The sequence below is a fragment of the Phalacrocorax carbo genome, chromosome 12, assembly GCF_963921805.1.
Source record: "Phalacrocorax carbo chromosome 12, bPhaCar2.1, whole genome shotgun sequence".
NCBI classification, from domain to species: Eukaryota; Metazoa; Chordata; class Aves; order Suliformes; family Phalacrocoracidae; genus Phalacrocorax; species Phalacrocorax carbo.
Window position 1 is genome coordinate 6,451,227 of NC_087524.1, and position 24,534 is coordinate 6,475,760.

Sequence of the window (24,534 nt, forward strand, 5' to 3'; positions counted from 1 at the left end):
GAGAAACGCCTTTGTGGATGCAAAGCTCTTCAGCTAACCTTCAAGGCTAGCCCAGACACTAATTGGTTTATTCAACATTGCTATTTTAAGCTAATATAATACGCACCATTGATGAGTCTGAGCAGGAGGTTACCAGATCTCAATCAACAATTGAAGTTTCTGTGTATTCAAGCTTGCTGCCATAAAACAGTTTATATTCTGAAGTTTTATATTTTATGTTTTACTTCTTACTATCTCTGTTTCTTGTACTCTTTTTGCTTAGTATCACAGAATCATTATGGTTAGAAAAGACCTCTAAGATCATTAAGTCCAACCATCAAACAGCTGTTTCCAACAAAATATTTATTCTTCCATTCTTTTCCCTTCTTCCACCTTCCAGTATCATGATGGAGTGACAAGAAAATAAGTCCATGTTTTTTCTATTCAGCTTGCCCTTTATTGGTTGAATCCCCAGTTATACCCCATGGAATTCTGCACCTTCATCAAGAGGCTGATTCTAAATTCAGCTTGCACATTATTGACACACATTTGAATTCCACATGTCATTTTGGTCACTCTGTAGAGAGATCTTTTTTCAAGAAAAGCCTACCATATGCTCCAGCTTCTGGGATTACTTTTCAGTGGCACACTGTATGAACCAGTAAATACAGACGAAAGTTCAGACAAGGTTTTGGTACAAGCTTTGAAGTTCTAGCAGGAAATGCCTCACCCCCCACTGTTTTCCTATATTTATTAGGCTTACAAAGACATATGCCTAATAAAAAGTATTAATGTTTGACAAGGGGGAAAACGTTTCCTAGTAACTATGAGTCACATGGTAGTATCAAGGATGAAGTTCAACACCTCTCAAAATTTTGATTATCTGGTCTATTACTGAACCAGCTGACATGGTGCAATTAAGGATTAAGATGACTTGCACACTTATAGAACTGTTTAGGCCCTAAATACTTTCAAAAGAAAATTTAAAATGCAGGTACATAAATTTTACTAAATCAGGGTGTAGAGCTTAAGCTGGATACTCTAGTTTTTGTCAGAAAATAATATATGGAAATGTGCTCCATATACTGCAGTCTGAAGAAAAACCATGCCTTTCTGGAAACATCTTCTGAGAGCTTTTTACATAGAGAATGTAATGTTTTTCTGTCCTCCTCACGCTCCTCTTCACATTTGTCTGCGCTGAAGCGCAGATGAGCACTGCCACTTTTCCTGGCAGAAGCGTCCTCAAGCAATGACAACAAGCGCTCACCGTAGCCATTTAATGGAGCAACCTGTAAATGCAAAACAGGTTAACAGAATATTGAACTCCATTTCCTATTAATTATAAGCAAGACACAACATAGTGGTAAGATTCATGTCCGTCCAAAACCAGACATACGGAACGTAGCTGTTAAAGACAGCATTATTCTTCTTTTACTTTAATTAGGACAGATTTTTGTAATAACGAACTTACATCCACCATAACAGACTTAAATTGATATTTTTTTTTCTTAAAGTTTCTACTGAAATTCTGACTTACCTCAGAAGAAATAAATTCTTTTAGGGTACACAAAAGATCAGTATTTGTTGCAAAGTCTACACTGTAGCAGTCTTCAATCCAAGCCTGCAGGATGTAGAAACTGCGGTTACATATTTTGGTAAGTGATGTGGAAGGATCCAGGCTTGCACTGGTGAGAAGAGAAAGGCACTTATTTCATCAAAATTGATATCCAATTCCGATTTAAAAGTAAGTGTTGAAAAAACCCACAAGTATTATTTGGTATTGACTGTACTATCTTAAATTCTTATGGTTCTTATGGTTCGTGCCTCTAGAATCCATGGCTCTATGGAAACAAAGCTGTGATTGTACATACAACCTATCACTGAACAACTGGCAAAAGTAAGACTCAGATTCAGAAGAAAAAAGAAGTAAGCACGCTGTCAAATATAGCACTTCCTCTAGTTTCACCCCCACTTGTCAAGACAGTCTTAGAAAAACAAACATCAAAATTCAATTTAATGAAGTAGTTCTTTTCAGAATCAGCTATTTGCCATTGGGGGGGAACTCAATTGTGCTTTGATAATATTTTTCACAGGAAATTACTGTACCTGGATAAAGTGCTGCTGATTCTATCAAGAAGAAACTGCAAAAATTCCTCTTGGGTGCAGAAATAGCGAAATGTGTAGAGAAACTGCTGTACATAACCTTCTAAAAATGCATTCCTGTGAAGCACAAGAAAAATCACAGGCAAGCAAGAACACAATTTCTTCTTGCATTAGAGCACAGCAACAGCAAAAAATTCCTCATTATATCAAGAATTAGTAGGGATTTTAGGTTCTCAAGCTCTACATAAAACGTTGATTCCTTTTTAATTTTATACATCAAATATTGTGATTGCCAACACTGAAAGCATAATTTGTTTTAAAAACCCCCGTTTCTCTACTTGCAGTTTTCTAAAGAACCACTTTGACATTTCTGTTATCATCAAAAGTTACATCCGAAATAGTAAGGAAGACATTTTTCTTTTTTCTATCATCCCACTTGATGTTGCTTTAAAAGATTTTTGTTGTAACAACAGCATAAAAAGTAGATACTTAAGCAAGCAAATATTTCCCATCGCTCTAATTAAAGCAGTAGTTGCTTTAACAACAGAATATACTTATTATACACACATTAAAAATGAGTGCATTTTCTTTTTTTATCTATACACACACACACACACACACTCTCTCAAGGTCTTATCACAGGTTAACTGTCATGTCTCCCTAATGGCTACGGCTGGCCAAGAAAATCTGGGTTTGATGATCGGGGAAGCTCTGATTCTAAAACAATTTATTCACTTTTGCAAAATACTAACTACCAGGAAAAGCAGCATTCAGGATAAGGCAAGAGCTCTACTCTCTCCTAGATGAGGTGGGAGAAGTAGCTGGGAGGAAGTTGCTCCCTCTACAGTAGCACAAGTCCGATGGAGTCTCTCAGGCAGTTTCCATCCTTCACACTGTTATGGCTCAGGTACCTGAAAACAACACTGCCCTCACCCTAGCTGAAGGTTAAAGGACATCTTTGTCCCCATTTAAGCCCTGAGATAAGCCTGCATCTTGATCACTCCCAAGGATTGAGGCAATAATCTGTAAAACAGAACCTATATGTTTTCATATCCAGACCCTTTTAATAAGAATTATCAAATTATATGTTCTGGAGAATTCGTTATACTGCTGGCAATAAAATAAAGCCTTGATTCCATAGCAACTATCAGGGCAAAACCTCAAATAAGCAATGGACAAAAAAGTTTAAAGTTGTTAGTGTTTGATTTATTATCAAATGCTTTGAGTTTTAATCAAACCCAAACGTAGCAGTTTGGCTTATTTATTATCAGACTGTCTTTTGCCATTTCCACGCCCATTTCTGTAAATAAGTCTTCACAGAAATAACATTAGACTTGATGTAAGAGAGGAAAATTTATGCAATGTCGAGTGACGAGGATTTATCACGGAGACTAATTTTTCCTGAATTAGCAACTATGCCTCCACCCACTCCCAATTAAGGACGTGCGAAATATACTATACCTAGAATATAAATAAGCCATTAAACCAAGTGGTGTACCAGCCTGCAGAACTCTTATTCCATGTTCATTATTACATTGGTGCTTCTCTGTGTTATAGTAAAGAAGCAATGACGTCTCATCCGTAGCTGCCACATCCACAGCATCAGTTCTTCCGTTGTGAATGACTGTAGGCAGCACGTAGGATTCCACACCCCACTGCTCTGCATACATGATCTGCTCAAAGATGTCAAGCCATGAAAAAATTAAACGTAGGAAAATAAAGAGGAAAATCCACACAAAATGCAGCAAACTCAAAGCCAAATCACATTTCATACAATTGCTTTTTTTTCCTTTCTAAACAATACTAGAAGCAATTAACTTTATTTCAATAAGTCTTTTAGATCCTACTTATTCTGGCACTTTGACACAAAACATTTAACTTTTCACATGCTAAGTTGAGCAGCCAATTACACTGATGCAGTAATGAAATGACAAATGAAACACAAGCAAAATAGTGTCTCACTCGCCTGCACATATTTCTTCACCAGTTCAAGAAACTGCACTTTTGATTTCATCTCCTGTAGCTGTCCTCTCAATTTGGGCAACATAGATTTAGTTTCAGGACCTTTGGATTTAAAACACACAGCAAAAGAACACCAATGATTCTGATTTACAGAAAAAATCCTTAAAAGTACTACGCACCCATTTCATTACTGGCAAGTTGCTGTAATCTTACCTTTGGTTCTTCTTTCTTTCTGCAATAGTTTCTGGTAAAATTTTATGGTCTTTCTGTAATTTTTTGTCTCCATCATTAGCAATTGTTCTAGTTCCTATTTAAAGATAAAAAGGATTCTGACCAGAATAGTAAATGCAAAGTTCTAGTAGGAAATGGAGGCTTTGGAAGAGAATTACTCTGTGTGAAAAAAAGAACATCCAAACAGACAAGAATATGATATTAACCAGAAAAAAACTACCTTTCGCATTACTGCTTACAGGCAAGTTACAGCAGGCATCACCTGTCCCCAGAAAATCATTAGTTATACCACAGTTCTACAGCTTAAGACCTGGAGCTCATTTGTGTATGATGGGACTGCCACTGGCGTTTGTCTGAATCCATTTATATAAATATGCCTTCAGTTAAAATTGCACTTATCTGGTTGTTTCAAGAGCATTTTTAAAAGTTACACTCAGAAGTCATCCAGAATTAAAAGTGATGGGGTCTGAAATCAGTGCAGACCCCAGAAATGCTCTGTTAAGCAGCAAACCTATACTTACAGCAAGAACTGAACGTCTGACTGAAAGCAAATGTTTCCAAACAGGTATAATTACGTTATATAGAACCAGGTCAGAAGGCAGACAGGAGAGCTGCTCTATAAATAAAGGACATACGAATTTTGAAGTTCAGCTTACATATTTTATGTTTATGCCTTTTACATGATTGAAAAAATAAACTAAATTTCTACAGAAGTATATAACTTAAGCAATGGATAGAGATGAAAGTATATTCGGCTTCTCACAATAATATCAAATTTAATGTAAATATTTATATCTGCGTATCAAAGGTTTCATTATTTTACCAACCAATGAAAATGGAAATGAAATGGGTTCAGTTTCTGATTTATTATGAAACAACAAACATGGTGTGTGTTGAGTTTTATAAAAGTGGTGGCTTTTGCACTTGGGTCCTAGGCTAACTACCAGTGACCCAGTTACATGAAACAGCATTTTAAATGGAGTAAGTTCACTGAATGCAGCAGACAGAACTCCCACAAGCAGAGTGATCAGAAAACACATAGCTCAGAGCTAACATATCAGACAACAGATTGGTAAATGGGTTAGCTTTAATGGGATGCACTTACTAGAAATTAATTTGAGTTTGAGAAAAACCTGCCACTGTTTTTCAGAAAAGCTCTAAAGGTTTAACCACATAGTTCATTAGCAGCGTCACAAAAGCCCTGTGGATTTTTAAAAGACTTACCACTAAACAGGTGTCACACAGAAACTAGTGAAAGGATAGAAAAGCTATTATCCAGATTCTGAACTGGAAACTGCTTGCTTTTACTTAAAGGTTTTGTTTTGTTTCATCAATTAAAGTGAAACCAAGTTGATTAAGAGACTATGGACACAGAAAGGAAATCAGAAGGAGTGGCCATTTTCTGATGCTCAGAATCTGATGGACAGAAATAGTTCTTCCCCTAAATAACTTCAGGTAAGTAGCAATGAAGCCACAGTAACAAACTCCCAGTCAGTTTCACAATATCTTCCATTTTGGGTAGGTCTAGAATATAAACAGTTTTGATCAAACTATACATTCAATCATTCTTCTCCCTCCAAAGTACATTTGTCAGGACTCTTTCCTATAGAACATCCTTTAGTGTAGGAAACAAAGTAATGATAGACTGTTTACTTGGGAAAATTGCAAATTCCAGTCTTTCCTTTAAGCATAAGTTTTTTACATGCTGAAAGGTGGCTCCACCAAAGGATGCAGACTATTGGCAGATGGGGAAGGAAAAGAGAAAAGGAATGGGAAAGGGAAAAAACTGTGACCAGAATATGCATAACTTGCACTAGAAACCTCCTAGTCACAGCTTGGGTGCACCGAAGTTTGGTGAATACTCTTACAAGTAGCTTGTGAGATGTAGGAGATAACTGAAACTGCTGCAAGAGAACTGAAGCCGGCTTATCAGACTACAGAAAAAAGCTCTTAATTCTTCCCATTGTGAGGGCAGACTTGGACATCACCGTGGAGTCCTTCCTTTGGACTTTGTAGTTCTCCTGGAGTAGATACGGACACACATTTTCTCCACTAGATTTTACAGTGAGCAACTAGAATAATTAACTTTTGTGAGCTTCTGCTTTGGCAGAAAACTCATGTTAATTTTCACATTGAGTCTATTTTATTTTCTCAGTATTTTGGTTCAGACAATGCATCATTCCCTTGGAATTTGCACAGCTCTTGTTAATTGTTTACATATTAACAGTTTTAACACTTCATAAATGCCAATGATTAATGGCCACATTTATTTTCTATATAACATATACTCCAAGTATAACATGTATAAATGTTCATATTACCAAATGAAACCAGCTGAAAACACTTTGCTGTACATATACAGCTGTTGGCTACACCCAAGTACACAAGGACGTAAAATGTTAAATCCTACTCCTACCAATGGCACCAGCAACATCCATATCATTCAAAATGAGACATGAACTGGCCTTTGTCAGCTGCTGGTGTGGAGATTAAAATCATGCTATACATTTTCACAGTTGATTTATTCTTGTTTGTCCATCTGGCCTCATACGCACTCCAGATCACAAACATTATTTCTGCATTACTGAGACAGAATAAGATAAGAGTCTAATTTTTGTCCAAGCTACTAAAATTTCACACTGATTTTAGATAACAGAAGAAAGATTAGTTCACTTATCCTCAGAATCGTATGTACCTTTTTCAGCTATTGGAACGTGCTTTCTCTTGCTCTCTAAATGAATTGTTGACTAATTGCTAAACTGAATGAATTGCACTTTGTATCAATAGTAATCCTCCAGCGGAATGTACTGGGCACAAACACAATGTAATTTTCTAGAGAGATACCTCATGACTATTTTCTCCCCAGCCTCTTGTATGATTGTTGGGTTAGCCAAGTTCTTATGCATCAATGCATATAGTAGCAATTTATAATAGTGTGCATTAATTTCATAGGCAAATTCCAAAGCAGATGGTAAGCACCATAAATCTTACTTAATTTTTGTTGTATGCCTGTTAAATAGGGAAAACAATTGCCAAGAACTCAGAGGATAATGCTTCCTTTTGAATCAAACTAAATTGCTGAGTAGTCTGTAAAATCTTGAAGTAAAAAGACTGCCTGTTGAAGTAGAAAAATCTATTTAGATGCTTATGAAAACTCCTTACTCGTGAAAATCTGTTCTTCAGTCAAGAATAAGTCCTTCAAGTAAGGGAGATTATGCAAGCCTATTTTTCTCTAGCTGGCATGCTTACACAGGCTTAAACAGCCCTACCGGATTAGAAACAGGCATTTGTGAGTAGATGGAAATTTTTGAGTGACAGTCCTGGAAACTTTTTTCTATATTTTTGTTTATTTATTTTTACACAAACCAATAGTAGGTCAAGTTTCTCATGCTATTTTTTCCTATAGACTTACACCTGTACATTAAGGAGGAAAAAAAAAAGGTACAACATCCTCAGTGACTCAGGCTTTAACTTGCCTAATATGAGAAAAGTAGTTTTTTTACTGAAAACTGACATGAGGTCACAGTGCCTGAATAAAAAATGAATGTAAATAGATCCACTGGGATTTAAACTGGCTATCCAGAAACAAGGTAGTCTAGATCATGTTCTCAGCTGTTCATTTCTACTTTATCAAGCTCACTTAAAAGTTAAAGCAACAAATTCAACTAAGTGCCCACAGTATGGAAATTCACAAAAGCAGTGCAACTCCTCCTTCATCTTTATTAAACATGTATCTGGCAGAAACAATAAGGATATACAAACTAGACACTAACTGTTCTCAGGGAGACAAAAAGATTCCAAGGGTCTCTATACTAACAGGTCATCCAGTATTAATAACCCCTTAAATTTTCCCTTTTCCTTCCCATGAACCAGCTCCAACTATATGGATTTCTACAGTTTCATATATTATCCTTATTCTCTGGCTTTGCACTTGAAATATTTACAAAAATACTTACAAACCGAAGCTTGTTATAGATATAGGCACAGATGTAAAAGGTAAGTAAACAGGACGGATATGCTCTATTAAGGGAATAGAAGTCCCTGCTAATCTAAAACAACCCTCCCTGCTACCCATGCTTCTCCATGGCCCCCAAGCTGCTTAAAAGGCACAAGGCTGCATTCATCAAGATGATTGCCCATCTCCGAGAGAAGATGTGAGCAAATAACTGCCATTTTGCTGGCAAACGGTGAGAGGCTGTCAGGGAATTCACTGTGATCAAGGAAAAGGGCTCAGAGCACATGACAAGGAGGCCCCTTGAGAGCTTGTGATACACACCAGTCACAGCCATTCTTAGATCTTTTCTATAGTATTACCACCATGGGGTTTGTGCATACGGCAGATGGTACTTTTCTGGTCAGCTACAGGAAGAGAAGATGGGTTGTAGGTCAGTGATTATCAATTTCATGTCAGTGCTCTTTATTTTGGAACACAACCCTTACCCCGCTTTATTGATAAGACATCACAAATTTTGAGAGTTTTAAAAGACTTAAGAGTCAGTATTTAAAAGAAGAGAGGGGGTTTCAACTCATTGTAACACAATAAATATTATACTTCTTACTGGCAAGTAAAGAGGTATCTTAATGATTTAAAATCAATGTACTCACCACTTTTTTAGCATCTATATTTTGTGACTCACTTGATTTCTGCTTTCCAAGGTTTTTCATGTAACTATGAACTTCTGAATCAAAACATTCAGCTCCATAAAATGCACTGCTCCAACCAGGACTACAGCTATGAAAGTCAGGTAGATTGGGAGAGACAAGGTAGCTGTTTCCGGCTATCTTCATTATGGTCTCTTCCTCTGGCTCTGGATTTTCTTCTGTAAAGCCTGGACCAACACAGCAGCCATTGCTTTGTAAACATTGCCCCTTTTTTTGTATAGGGATAGTATTTTGCAGCCTCAATTCTTTTTTGAAATTATCCAAAGGTAACTCATCAAAATCCATTTCATCTAATGATGTATTTATCATTGGCTCAGCTTTCTCATCAGAGGTCGCTTCTCCTTCTCCTAAAGAGGGTGTATGGGGAGGGGGGAAGAAACAAAGCTGTCATGCATGCTTTGTCGAACTTAAACACTACACATACTACATACAGTGATGAGACTACCTATGCCCTCTAACAGTAGTGTTAGATGCTTATTTTGGCTCTGTGCTTCTTCTCAACTACATATTTTAAAATGATAAAGGTTAAAGACATTTCAGAACTATTAAGCTTTGGTCAACACATTTATGGAAATTACAAAATATGTTCTGTGCATAAACAAGTATTTAAACAAAGCATAGTACAGAAGCTTTAAAACAAAAGTTAAATACATCAGACCAGTGCACACATTAATAAAAGGCTTAGCTTGAAGTTTTTTCAATCCATAAGTCTCGAAGCTTTTATTCTGTACATAGAGGACAAGAATACTTGATACAGCCAAAGAAGACACAGATGTTAAACTTTCTACTCCTATAGGACTCACTCCCTTGAGCTATGATGGGACTACTTTGCAGTTATAACGGCTGCTACCAACCTTGAGGGACTGAGGCGACAGTCAAAGGTTGGGACGATGCTGACAGAAACCTTTACGCCTGCCAGAAGCCTCCCTTTTCACTGGAGCAACCCTCCAGGGCTTAGATATGCCACCTTGGAGTCAAACGGACTTAAATTACTGGTGCAAAGAAATCACATACCTCATGGGAATGTCTGCCTCTACATTTGCAACCATTCTGAGCCAAAACGGAAAATTGTAACAGAACGACAGCAGTCAAGTGCAAACTTAGCAATTTATGTTTTGCCATAAAGTTAACAATGTGGGGGTATAAGACATTCTGTAAAGAACAGACACTTTAACTTTGCTCAAAACAGAAAAGTAACCACATTTAAATGCTGAAACTTGGCTGAACTATCTTGGAAAAAAGAAAAAGTACTAATACAACAGGAACCAAATACAACCTGTCCATGAATACACCGTCATGGTTTTGTTATAATAATGGGATTTACCAGCCTCAGCTCAGTTTTGAGTTCCGTTACTGAAAGGTGGAATATTTTGTAAACCTTCAATCACAAAATATGCCAGGAAAAATGCAAAACCCACACTGAAGAAGTACAAATAAACGATCTACAAATATAGCTTCAATGACGGCCCTGAATGGTGTCCTGTAACCAAATTTATGATCAAAAGGCAAAACTGTCTTGATTAACAAATCATTTGACCCACTATTCATTTAGCTATCTTTAAAAAGGCACTCAGCATATAGAATAGGGAAGTGGTGGACTTCCTTGGAGAGAGGTAAAGACTATTCTTTTTTACCTATTTGTGAAAACCCTTTTGACAAATAGTTAAAAGTACCCATTTAAATCCAAATACAATTCAGTTTCTAGATTTCTGTACAATTCCCTTCCCCAGAATTTGTAAATAATTTCACTGACAATACCATTTTTATTTGAATACATTTTATTTATTTTATTGCCCAGTTTTGTTTTAATTTTGATAAGTGAACAAAGAATGATCTGATCTGTTGCACAGTCATCCTTCAATCAATCCTCAACTTCTTCAGTAACACCTAAGGAGTCATAAGCATTTTCTAAAGCTCTCCCCTCTGCCTAGCTAAGCTTGCTATGTTGCATGGAGCTGACTCAGCATGACTGTTCCCCTTCCCCCTCCCTACTTTAAAGCATGCCACTGGATGAACACAAAAAACCCACACGTAGCAGTTAGGATTTTGGGAGTTTTTCAACAGACACATCTGTGTAAATAAAAGTAAGTAAAAGTAAATGAAACGGGCATCCCACTCAATGATATCTGGTCATATGTAAGCTTCATATGAAAGAGAACAGGTCCCCAAGGCATTGATAATGTTCAGATTCACTGATAATGTTCATAAGTGCTAAGGTGAGTGTTTCCCTGAAGACACACTCGAAGTGTTAATGTCCCAAAACTTGTGTCTCTGATAGATTCCTAGCACACACAAAGATCTGGAAACATGAAGTCCCTTCTCACCCTCTGTCTGATCACTGCTTTCCAAAAAGCTATCGGATTTCTTCGGATCTTGGAATACCGTGCCATGCTTCAAATCTTCTGCCGCAGTTATGCTGAAAATACAAGAAGATTAGGAAAAAATATTTCATAGACTTCTATATTTACATCAGTAAAATGAGATCTCGCAAATGACTCTACCATGTATGGAAGGGTTTCAGCATTTATCTGCCTCCTGAAGTTTGCATGTTCAGCTTCAGTTGTTGTTTTACAAGAAAAAAAGTGTTCAAATGGACATTAAAGCACACTGAATAAGATAGGGATTTTTTCTTTACAGCATTTGGCAAAATTCCAGCAGAAGGATCAGAAGACATACAAACAGAAAGCATAGCTCTAGGCGTAACGTAGACTGCAAATTACTGCAATGGGTTTTCACTCAGGATTCAACCTCTGGATAACAGTCTGACTCTAAGTCATCCTTAATGAGAATAATAATAATTTTAAGTCAAAGAAGGTGACAAATAAAGACGGCTATATTCTTTGTCTAAAGAATGTTGAGGAAGCAGTGTCTCAGAGATATTCTGAGGCAGTTCTTGTGTGTGATCTGAAAGCTAGACCTATATTTTTATGCTGGATAATAAATGATTTCCTTTTCACTTCTGCTTTCAAAAATTTTACTTTGTAACAAAAATTCATATAGGGGATGACCTCTTCATGTATCTCAGTAATTCAGTCGCAGCAGCTGCTACTAATTCTGATTCTCCTACTCTAACATTCAACCCCGGGGAATTAAAAGCCTAACCTCCAACCAGTTTTCAATGGCTCCTTAAAAACCCAAACCCAAATGCGAAATAGGCCAGCATGTCAGGACCTGAAATCCGGAGGTCATAGTCTTCTCTCTGAAACTTGCTGCAGGGATAATACATCTTTTAACACTAAAGTTTTTCTACTCTATCTACCAAGCCTCTTTGTCAAAAATTCCAATTTGTAGTTCTAGACCACGACAAAGAAAATGTACATAACTTCCACATATAAATGGATTACTGTTTACAATAGACCAGTAAGAAGGTTTTATAAGTATGCTGCATTTGGAGGCTGCAATAAAACAAAAACGTTTTTTATTATTTTTCAGGTAGAAAAATGAAGTATTAAAAATGAGAAAGTAAGCTGGTGTTTTCTCATTTAACAGGCTACCTACCAAAGATTGCCAGGAGGAACACTGAGTCAAACTAAATCAGTTAGGTAAAATATTTCTAGCAAAGCTAAATTAATCCCCTTGTTCTTAAGTGTGAATAGAACAAAAGGATATATGAAGAAATAAACTCCAATAGAATAAGCAAACAGAACAGTAAGAACAATATATTCTACTTCTGATTGAACAGCCTTTTTCTAACAAGACTATGAAGCTCTCCATCAGTGGTTGAAAACAATATAGATCAGAATTAGGTCTCCATTATTCAGCTATCCTAAGATGGAGTTACAGACAAGCTTAACAGAAAACATTTTCTGCTAAGCCATTAAGCACTATTTGCTATGGCAAAGGCCATGAAATGTCTGAAAAACCGGGAAATTATCAGCTGGCAGGAAGCAAGTAAAGATACCTGAAGAGAAGCAGCATATTCTTTCTGCTTCTAGGAAGTAAGGAGAAAAGCATTAAATTGAACTGTAAGAAGGAAATAGCTCAAAAACACCTACCATAAATGTGAAGGTCTTTCTCCATTTACTACCTGATAGAGATTCTCCAGTAATTTTTCATCCCAGTAGAGGTCACAAAACTTCTCACAAATTTTAGCAGAGAACATACCAAACTTAATTTCCTTTAAGTTTAAAATGAAGTTACCTTGTTTAAAAAAAAGAACAAACAAACAAACAAAAAAGAGACAGGAAAAAGACATTGCAAACAATATCCTTACACATCAATGATAATTATATACAGAAGAAAACATAAATACCCATCTCAAAAACTTCAACTCCATTTTCTAGATAGCCATCAAATGCAAATTCCTCTTGTATAAGATGAACCACTTTCTGTAGTAAAGTGTCACTTGTGCTGTTCTGCTGGGGCAGGACTTCTACATCAAAGTGATGAGAATTGTCTTGATTCACTGAGGTACATGGTGTGGGTTCTTGTTCAGTGAAGATACCGTCTACGCTGGTAGCACACTCAATTTCTTGGCAGTTGGTTTGAATAACTGGTTTACTTTTATCAGACTTGTTCTGTGCACTAGTAGTCTCATAGGTTTGCACTTTACAAAGGGAGGCATCATTTTCTGCTTGCGTGCTAATTTTATAACTTGCAATAGCACTTGAAAGTAGCACTGGCAAACTATGATAGCAATCATAAGCAATTCTTGGACGAAGAGGTTTATTTGGTATTTGCTCTGATACAGCTAAATGTACTGGCACAAACGTCAAAACTCTTTTCTCTGAGTCCTGTTTGAGAATGATGTTATTTATATGAAGAAAATTAGGAGAGGTAGGGCAAGCTAGGGAGCTTGTAGGAACTTCAGAACAAATGCTCTTTTCCTGTAGAATATGTGAGGAATCAGATGGTGATGGTAACGAAACTGCAGAAGTAAGTGCATTGCCTGACTTCTGTTCTTCTGAAGATATCTGGGATGAGTGGCCTGGAACTTGTAAATCACACTCAGGTATTTCAGGTGCAGTTTCAACATCATCAGTGTCCTCAGTGCCATAGCTCTTAGAGCCGTCTATATATTCTGATTTGTTGTGGTTGATGTGTTTTTCTTTTCTTGTTTCTTTCTTGACTTGCTCAGAAACTGGTGTGTGAACCTCTCTGAAAGGGAACAAAGAATGTTTTTTTTGAGGACAATTCCTGTAGATTTAACAATGAAGCCTTAAGTTTAAGTTATTCTGCTTTAGGATATACTAACCTTGTTACATTTGCATTTTGTTGCAGAATAATAGGCTTAAAGTGAGTTGCAGGAGAGGTGAATGCAACAGGCAACGTAGCTTTCTCACAATTTAGAGAAATCTGGCATGGTACCGGTCCTTTAACTGCTACAAGTTTACTTTCACTGGTAACAGGCACAAATCCTAAGAAACACAAAAAGATGAACAATATGTAGAATATAAACACAAGGTAAATAGCAATCAATTTAGACAGAAAAAATAATTGTGTTCCTGATGGAGATAATCTTACATGGAGAACTGATGTAGAGAATATTAAAACAAAGTAAACACGTCAAAGAGTCTGACTGCTTACCTAGACTTGACTCTGAAGGGTCCATTTCATGGTTTTCTTTTTTAAATTCAAAAGCAACATGGTCTTGAGGAGCGATTACTTCTTCCTCAACAGCCTAACAATAAAAATTGAAGTCCAAACTGAATTTATTAGCATTTTATTTTTAAAAATTGTGCTCAGCACATTAAACAAAAAAAACCACCACCAAAAAAAACCCCCCAAAACCCAACCAAACAACCAACCACCCCATATAAACCTAGAGTTTTAGAATTTTCAATTTCTGTAACCTGTAAAGGAGCAAGCTTACTTGCTGAGGTGGAGAACTAAAACAAATGACACAAAACTAAGGATCGCTAGAACTGTTTGGAAACCTTGATAACCCTCTGTTTCAAATCAGAACTTTTAGGTAATCTAAGTTTTGAACTAAGTCAGTTCCATGGATTGACTGAAAGCTGCGTCAGCTGCATGTTAACATCTTCTGTTCTGACAAGATGCGTGGTAAATGAAGGACAGACTATTAAACTCAGTCACTGGTTCTTCCTATTTCTGAGCTGTCACTCATGCAGATTGTGGGGTGAGGGCACCAAAATCTGGGGAGTGACCACGCCAACAGCAAGAACTAGAAAAAAGCAATACTTAAAAACTACTTGAAACTAAAAAAGAAAAAAAAAAGAGAGAACAAATTGAACTGTACTTGAAGGGGCCAAAAATCTTACTGGAATACAGTTTACAGAATTAATTGAAAAAACAGAGAATTAAAAAAGGTGGCACTCTTACCTTAAAGACAGATTTATTCAAAAATGCCAAAATGGTTTTGCTGTTTATACCTTGTTCAAGTAAGTAACAATTGCATGCCTAAAAAAAAAAGGATCATTATTTTCAGTCAGTAAGTTTTCAATCTAGGGAGGTATTCTTAGTCAAGGACATAAGTCAAGATAGTCAGTTAGAAGTAGCCTAAGATTAGCAAGTCTTATGAACCTGTTCCGAGAACTGTATTGACAATTTCAATATAAATTAAAAACACACCCTTCTGCATCCCTAGGGACCTAACTTTAAAAACAGCCCCCACGGTGACTGGTTATCATTTAATTAGATATCAGTCTATTACCAAAAATAAATTAGTAGTTTAGTATTCAAATCACTAAACTGAGACTTCAGACACAACTAAATTTCACAGAAAATTGCTTAAATCTAGTAACCTTAATTGCATCAGCTAGAGAAGGTCTTTCTTCAGGGTTTTTTCTTGCCATATCCAGAAGAAGTTTTTTTAATTTTCTTGGCAATGCTAGTTTGTGACTCGGTGGAACACTGTATTTTGCAGCCATCCACAGAACTGCAGCAACACCATAAATGCAGACCTATTGGTAGAACGTAAGAGACAGGAAAGACATAAACAGACCAAAACAAGCTTCCACTTCAAAATGAATTCCAGTAAATTATCCAAAAATTCCCCTTATTCCCCACATAAAAATAATGACTAGAGCTTCCGAAGTACGGACCACATTTGGCTTCTGAAGATGCTGACGAAAATCCCAGCCCGTTTAAGAAAACTAGCCGTTATGCATGCAGGGCCAATAATGGTAGCTAATTTTCTACTGTTGGAGCAACAGACATAATTTGTCTTATTCTTTGTCTAGGAAAATTGTTCAGGAGAAAGGTGTTTTTAGAACCATTTTGAAGAATTCCTTTCTCATGTAAAAACTTAGATTGCTGCAAGCCTTAGAGTTCTACCATAAAACCTGGCTAGCCGCAATTTACTCAAAAAAGGTCATGATAATTCAGGAAGTAAATGGCACACAGTAATTACAAGCTAGCCAGTAAGAGTCATATTTTACAGAGAAGATTACACTGATAAGAAGAATGAGGTGCTGTATATTTATTTTAGCAATTATTGTGCTACCTGCAGCTAGACCAATTGAAATTGCCATGATGAGGGACCTTGAAAAGTACTTGATCTTCACAAGCTTTCTTGTTTTATTTGAAGAATTACAATTTTCAGACAGAGCCAGATTTATTCTACTTAATGCTTGGTTTACGTATGTTAGCATGTACTACAAACGCAATTCTGACAAAGTTAAAGCACCATGCTTCTTCACATTGCCTCTGAAAGCTATTAAAAAGGCTGAAGGGACAGAAACCTAAGCACAGTACTAAATAAAGCAGTCCTACAAAACAATGTTTCCTAGCACTCCTCTGAGCAAAGTGAACAGCAATGAACACAAAGTAAACAAGCAAGTTCACTATAAAGAAAATAACCTGTGAACCATTTGAGAACTGTTGAACAAAAGCTACTAATAGGTACAGAAATAGTTGAAAGAGGAGAAAGCAGCTCTACCAAAACAAAAAATTTTCTTCCCCTTAGTCTTGGAATGCCAAGAGGTCAATAAGGTGACAATTTTAACCTCGATTTATTTATTTGTGAAAAACTTGCCTTCCAATCCAGCATATCCTTCAAAAAAGTTCCTTTAACTGAGGTAGTACAGTTATTGTAACTGGCACTACACAGTCCTGACCGCCATAGATAATTCTAACTAAATGTTCATTACAACCAAGAAGTTATACAAATATCAGGCAAAAAACCCAACAAACCAGGTCAGCTTGTTCTATATATAATGTTGTAAAAAAAAAAAAAAACACAGAAAAAAAGATTACTTCATATTTTCTGAAGAAAACGAATAAAGCATAAAGACTTTAGTATAATTAATTTCTACTCTTTGGTGAAACTGCTTTATTGTATTTCAGGGTTAGTTTAAGCTTCTGAAGCCTTTGAAAAACCTGCATGTTGGATCAAAGCAGCTTAAGAGTGAGCAACTTTAAAGATATATAAACATTTTCCAGTTACAGATAATTTTACAGAAAGTCAAACTCTGTCTTTAGTAGATTTTTAATAAAGTTGTTTTTCTTTTCCTGATTCATGACTGTTATGTCTAATTTTAAAGTGCTCATGGGGGAAGGTACATATTAGCTAACCTCTTTTCTTATTACATAATAGAAAGGTACCGTAAATTCTGTTTTTCTGATTCTTACGATCACTGTGGTACAGTTTGCAATTCAGATGCAGCTGCAGTGGAGACAAATATTCACCTGCTATTATTAATGTTTTTATCATCTTTGGTCTCAGAGCTCCTTATGGTTTATACCTATAGCAAAAAGCTCTAGGAAAACTGTATCGTTAAGAGACATAATTCATAGTGTTCCCATAGTAAAAGTATGCTGATAGTGATTTTTATCCAATCTGCCAAATGAGATTAATCTTTGGTCTAAAATACTGATCTTAGTGTGACCTCCAGAATGTGAAAACCTGACTTTCAAGTCTGTCTTTCTGCTAACAAACTGAAAAAAATTAAAACTTATGGAAAACCATTGAACAACAGATTTTTGGCAGTTACTCCAATTTTGGAAGGCAAAATTATTTTTTTTAGAAGCAACTAATTTTCTGGGAGATCAATGTATAAAAAACCACAGATAACCAAAAAACATTGGGAGGAATGAGAATTATTATCAGAATCTTAGAAGAGTTTAGCTTTTTTCTTCAAGCAGCAGAGGAATACAACCGTCCTTTGATAAAATGCATAGCAACCTACATAACCTACCACATTACCTTCTCAGTATCCACATGCTCCTCTTCAATTTCAGGAGCTAAATAAAATATATCACAAGATTCTAAATGAGAAAAAGAAAGAAGAAACAAAAGGTAAGATATTTTCTTTCTTCTCTACTCCCCTCCAGAAGAAATAAAAGCGGAGTATGCAATGTATTAGTTTACCTTCAGCTTTTGGAGCAGCAAAGACGATACTTCCATGACAGTCAATCAGCACAGAGTCCAAACATAAGACCACTGCAAAACAAGCCACAAAAAGGTGAGGCATAATAAATATCTGTCTTTTAACTATTTGAAACGAACAAAAATTAATGAAATAATTTTAAAAATAATTTCCAATGCCAGCAATTACCCTACAATAAATGCTTTAAATAACGCTAAGGGTAGAACAGACATCACCCAATAAAGAGACAGTAGATGAGTAATCACCCAAAGCAGTTCCTGCAGAACAACGACAAGAAAGTAAACCAAAACAGAATCACAATAAATAAAAGGGCTTAGAATATTGAAAGTTTATTCTCTTTAACACCTAGCATTGAAAAGGAAGGCCAAGAAAGGTACAGAACGAAAAAGAAATACAACAGCTATATGTACTCTGGTCTTCTCACAAGGTACCAATAAAAGCCAGTCAATTTATCTTTAATCTCTCTTCTCTCCTCTCCTCCAATCCCACCAAAATACAGGGTCATTATCTGCAGGCAGCTGAGACACACGTGGCCAGATCCAGAACTCCTCTAGGAGGGACAGGCTGGAGAGTCCAGTTTTGTACGGTTATAATCACACACACTCTCCCACTGAAGAAGTGTTACATAGATTGGTATTTGCAAGGCCCTGAAGTTTTCCATAGTTTGGAAACAAATAACTGACTTCTAAAACTATTTTAGAAGATCTGAGGTCATGAGACCACATTATATAAATTCAATGATGAAAAACTTGTAGTAAGACTGTCTGTCTGTTCGGTATCTTCAAAGCACACTGTAATTTAACATGTTCCCATATAATAAGCCAACTGGCTAGCAATATAGTTCTGCCTTTATAGACTACCATCAAATATGCTGTTTTCTTATTAAAAACAGTGTACTAGGAGAACAGATTCTTACATTAAATTAAGAGGTTAAAAGATTAAATTTATTATGCAATAAAATATTAAAGAGGTCTAAGAGTAAAACAGTTTTTAATTTAATAATAAATAATAAATTGAAGAGGTCTAAGGGGAAAAAATAAGGTAAGAAAAAAAGAAAATAATCCTTTTGCTTTTGTAGTTACCTGTACAAAACATATCTAAAGCCATTACATTGTTCACTATACTTAATGTAATGTAAATAAAGGTTTGCCTACAACCTTCAATAATATTTAAGCTGGACCTCAAGTTAAGCTGTCTTGAAAAGCAAAGCTTTCCCGAACGGGAACCTTTACTAGTTATTTCTGCAGAGGCAGTCCCCAGAGTCTTTGCTTCTCAAGAGTTAATGCCTCTGGCCCAGAGCCTGCAATACAGTTCACGCAAACCAGACCTCAAGGAGTTCAGTACAACATAAGAATTCTCACCTGGGTTCTCTAAAGCACTTGTGAACAACACGTAAGCAACTTCCTCTGATAAGAGGAGAGGAAATAAGTGAAGTCTCAACGGAGTGTACAACAACTTTTGTAGCAGGATTGAACGAAAAGAAAAAATATACATGAAGAGGCTAGCTTTGGGGTATGCTTTCTTACCCAGATAACTCCTGCTTAGGATAATGAAAAAAGTATAATCAAGGAAGGATTTGGAGGAAAAGGCTGTCTAAGCGAATGAAAAATAAATAATCCAGCTTGTTTCATATTTCATATTTTTAACTACGACTTATCAGCTACCAGTCTTACTCTACCAGTGTTAAGACAAAGGAAATTTTAACAAACACTTTATATGATATCAGCTTCACCTTTAAGAAGTTAATATTATTCAAAAGGAATGCTGAGAGAACTTGGAGTGTGTGTGTGGGCACTGAAGTAGTAACATCACTGCAAGTCATTCCACAATACACAATTACTCTCAGAACAGGAAGAGAATCCTCTGGCAGAAATATTCTGGGTCTGAAAACAATAATCAACTTCAAGGTAGCTTTATTTGTCAAATATGGAATTTTAAGTAGCATGCCTTCCATTTAGTGGTTTGTTATCATTACGTTCACTTTTACAGGGTACATTGGTTCAGATCACAACTCAGTCTTTAGTACTTTGAAGACTTAGGTGTTCTGGGCACATTAAGTATAGTAAAAGAGGTTGGCTAGGCACATTAAATTAGAATCTGAGCCATTATGTGCAGTTATTTGAACCCTTCACAAAGATTAGGAACAAGCTATGAGGCTGAAATAATCCTTCTGTTGCAAAGTATATCAAATACTTAGTTTTAAGGGTAATCTTGCTTAAACTTCTCAAATCTCCATTTATAGCTGATTTGCTTTTGTCACGGTTTAACCCCAGTCAGCAACGAAGTACCACACACCTGCTTGCTCACTCCTCCCTCACACCCCACGGTGGGATGGGGAGAGAATAGGGAAAAAAAAAGTAAAATCCCCAGGTTGAGTTAAAGACAGTTTAATAGGAGAGCAAAGGAAGAGAGAATATAACAACAGCAGCAACAGAATATACAAAACATGTGATGCACAATGCTCACCACCTGCTGACCAATGCCCAGCGTGTCCCCAAGCAGCGATCGCTGACCCAGCCAACTCCCCGTGGTTTATATCCTGAGCATGACGCCATACGGTGTGGAATATCCCTTTGCTCAGTCTGGGTCAGCTGCCCTGGCTGTGCCCCCTCCCAGCCTCTTCTGCAGCTGGCAGAGTATGGGGAGCTGAAAAGTCCCTGACTAGCACAAGCTAGTCTACCTGCTACAACTAGCAACAGCTAAAATGTGAGTTATCAATATTATTCTCAAATCTCATATTCTCATTATTCTCATATTAAATCCAAAACACAGCACTGTACCACTTCATCTCAGCCAAAACCAGGACAACTTTTTGACAGTTTTATATTGTAAATAGCTGAAGCTGAAAACTATGGAGATGAGGTAAGTTTCTGTACCTTACTATCCAATTGTTTATATTAAGTTACAGACTTCAAACTCTTTCCTGTCCAAACCCCCCAAAGCAGGCTTTTTAAATCAAGAAAAAGGACAGGCAGGGTGGTGGTGGTGCCCGCTGCTCTGTTTATCAGAACTGCTATGGATTTATTATTAGTCTAAGCTAAACCAACAGTCAGAATGCCTATGGAAATTTAGGATGGTCTTCTCCCAAGTCACGTACAACATATTCCATTTCTGTCAAAGGACGGTTCCCTGTTCCCCTCCTGGAGGTTGGTTTCTACAAACTGAAGCACAGGGAATGTGGAAGGAGTAATGTCCTGACGAGACCCTGGGATGCTTTAAACTGACAAAGTCCTGTGTTGTCAAAGATACATCAGGAATCATTTGCCACAAAGAAATCCAGGCATGAGAAGAAATGTTATGTTTCCATATACATATAAAACTTATTTCCTCCTGCTTTCAAGGTACAAGTCCCAAGTGCTCTTCTTAAAAGTCAAGTACAGTTTCTCCATCTCCAAAATGTCTAAACACAAAATCTGTTGCACTGCTTGAAGCCATCAAGATTTGTTTCCCCTGTAAAAGCCATCAAAACTCAGAATAAAGAGAAGACATTCTTTGTAGAAGAAAACCCCAAATTGAGTAAAAATTCTAAAGTCACAATTTGAGAGTGTAAAGTTAGAAATATTGCCTGTAATTTTTTCTGTACACAAAATGTAAGTCAAGATATTTTGCCTCAACAGAATAATGAAAACATTAATATAGTGAACATAAATAACTAAGCAAATATTCTAAGATAATTAAGACTATACCTGGATAATCTATGCAAGTCTGCAGAGTACATAAACACTCGTGACATAATGCCCAGAGTTCATAGTCTTTCAGAGGTTTACCGTACCAGGACAACAGGAGTTTTAGAGAGATCCACTGAAAAAAAGAGTGAGGATGCAGGAAGTTATTAAAAATTTCCACAAACCAAAAATGCTTACTGATGCATTGAAAAAGTAAATCCTAATATACAACGCACTCACCTAAAAAACATTAAGAGAATTTATTGTACTTGCCAGTAACGAACTAATACTACTTTTTGAAAAAGCATTGCATAGTTAGCTGTATAAATGAACGAGTAGTTTCTTAATTGCATAACAGAAGTGCAATTCAAGTGAGATTTCAGCAAGAATGGAGGTGTTTCAGGGAAAGTGAGCTGTTTGGAAGCTCGTTCTTATCATACTGAGGAAAGAGTCTCTTAGAATGTCAAAGCTGACACATAATTAGAGGGACACCACCTAGACTTAAAACCATAAAAATCCAAATTATCACCACCACCACCAAAAATATCCCACATTCAAATGCTGATTTACCCTGACGGTTGCATTACAAGTCTTACCTTAAAGATTTCATCAACATTTCTCGTTCTTCTGTGAAAGACGTTAACAATATTAGCAGGATTAATGAGAGGTTTACTTGAAGTCCAAGCACTTTGTTCTGTTTTTAATCACTAGCTGCTCAATTTTTTGTAACAGCATTTGTTTTTCTGACTATCAGTTCAGCTTTTGATACCTGGCATAATAATTTAATGTGACAAAGATACTGCTCCATGGACACCTACTTCAGAGAACCCATGTTTTACATTTTGCAATTTTTTTTTTTTTGGTGAATATAAGAACTTGACATTGGTAGCACTGCACAGACTCCTTCCGGATCAAGCTGTGCTAATGGAAGAGCTTATCACTCCTTGTGGCTCTTGACGTCAGCTGGACTTTACGATCTCATTCATCTACCAAAGGAACAGTAAAAAAATTCACCATAGGCAGAGACCTCTGGGTTACAGCAGACCCATCCAACTATTTTAAAAAACCGCACAGCACATTTTCGGTTGCATATGCAGCCCTAAGATAGTAAACTATCTCTAAATGTCATCTTTAGGCCATGTTGGGGAAAAGAACTGCCAGAAGCCATTCAGAATTAATGGGAAAAAAACCAAAACAAAACGAGCACAGGAGACAGGAACAAAAATTAAAACCTCTGACCTGTTGTTTTTACAGACACCTTTATATCCCAGTGTTTGTAAAATCTAAACAGACTAAGGGTCTCTCCTAAGCACAACGGTAGTACATCGTTATGTCTGACAAATCGGTCTCTGCACTGAGACCACAGTCATTTACTGTGGTTCGTTTTTCGTGATCCTAAAAAAGTTTGTCATGATTCATTTTCAACACCCTTCAGCAAGGCACTATTTGGATTTTACCATAAAATATGTAATGAACAGACTACTGCATTAACTTTCATCAAGATCAACAAACAGAAATAGCTTCCCTGCAATCTATGGGGCGAGAAAAAGAACCACATTAATTTCTGTAGCTGAAACTTTGTTGATAATTTAATTTTTACAAGAAAACCTTCTCATGAAATGTAATACTTTGGGCTTGTATTGTTTAAATATTCCTTGAAGGTGAACCAGATAAACTATAAATGTTTAACAAGATGTGCCAGCAAACACACCTTTTGATTTACTTAAAATGTTTTACAGTCTGCCTACCTCCAACACACACAGAAATGAATTTGGTGCTTTTACTCTCCTATCCTCCATTGTGGCACAGCACAAAAATTAGTAACTTCAGCATACACAGATTTGAAGCAGGGTAATAAGGTTAAGCTTCACTTTAAAATTTTGCTATCACCAGCATCCTGGAGTGGAAAATTACTACATCAATGCGTTCCTTCATTATATCTAGAAAAGTAAGCTCTTGAACTGTCTGATAAAAACAACCCCCATCAATTACACAGCAGGAAGGAAGAAGTCAGATAGTCAAAAGAATGAATTCATCTAGAAACCATTCAAAATAGAGCTTCATACTGTTGTTTGATTACTACCCTTGGTCAGTGCTGCATCCCCCCTCCATAGCATCCTGGTTCTCACATGCCTCAAACGTCTTTGCTCACAAGACACTTTACAATGAAAGAAGCAGCCAAATCTTCAAATTCACCCTGCACAGCTGACACGAACAGAGAGAAATAAAAAGAGAAATTCCACAGTCTGACTAGAACATTGAGAAGGATTTGGGAATATTTTTGTAATAAGTACACACCATGTGTGGACACAAGTAATAAGCACACACCCTGCCACATGTTCCTCTGTAACAGAATCCCTCCTCTGGAAGCTTATGTCCCCAGAGGCTCTAAAAGCTGCAATGGAGAAAGACAGACTCTTATTGCATATGCAGATCACCTCTCACTTCAGGAGAGGATGATGAACAGCTAGCAAGGGGATGAAGAATCTCTCGCTAAACTGGAGACTGAAGTTAGTTGTACAGCAGAATGCTGGAAGGTATTTCTCATCACTTCTGGGATATCCAAGCTCTCTAGTGGAAGAAATGACAGAAAGATTTAAGTACAGCAGGAAAACAGGAATAAACCCTAAGAGCAGCAGCAA

At 36.7% G+C, this 24,534-nt stretch overlaps 1 protein-coding gene across 1 annotated transcript in view; it reads right to left on the reverse strand.

Annotated features, from left to right (window-relative positions):
• The window catches only part of KNDC1 (kinase non-catalytic C-lobe domain containing 1), a 68,081-nt gene that overhangs the window by 8,736 nt on the left and 34,811 nt on the right, over nucleotides 1-24,534 (reverse strand). The window contains exons 7-23 of the mRNA XM_064463874.1: nucleotides 21,914-22,028; nucleotides 18,209-18,280; nucleotides 18,044-18,105; nucleotides 15,642-15,800; nucleotides 15,220-15,297; nucleotides 14,464-14,557; nucleotides 14,132-14,294; nucleotides 13,190-14,034; nucleotides 12,933-13,077; nucleotides 11,262-11,353; nucleotides 8,881-9,284; nucleotides 4,258-4,351; nucleotides 4,049-4,146; nucleotides 3,544-3,755; nucleotides 2,086-2,199; nucleotides 1,517-1,664; nucleotides 1,089-1,268 (exon numbers count right to left, since the gene is read on the reverse strand). Coding sequence (XP_064319944.1) covers nucleotides 1,089-1,268; nucleotides 1,517-1,664; nucleotides 2,086-2,199; nucleotides 3,544-3,755; nucleotides 4,049-4,146; nucleotides 4,258-4,351; nucleotides 8,881-9,284; nucleotides 11,262-11,353; nucleotides 12,933-13,077; nucleotides 13,190-14,034; nucleotides 14,132-14,294; nucleotides 14,464-14,557; nucleotides 15,220-15,297; nucleotides 15,642-15,800; nucleotides 18,044-18,105; nucleotides 18,209-18,280; nucleotides 21,914-22,028 — 3,075 coding nt within the window. The remainder of the gene's footprint in view (nucleotides 1-1,088; nucleotides 1,269-1,516; nucleotides 1,665-2,085; nucleotides 2,200-3,543; nucleotides 3,756-4,048; nucleotides 4,147-4,257; nucleotides 4,352-8,880; nucleotides 9,285-11,261; nucleotides 11,354-12,932; nucleotides 13,078-13,189; nucleotides 14,035-14,131; nucleotides 14,295-14,463; nucleotides 14,558-15,219; nucleotides 15,298-15,641; nucleotides 15,801-18,043; nucleotides 18,106-18,208; nucleotides 18,281-21,913; nucleotides 22,029-24,534) is intronic.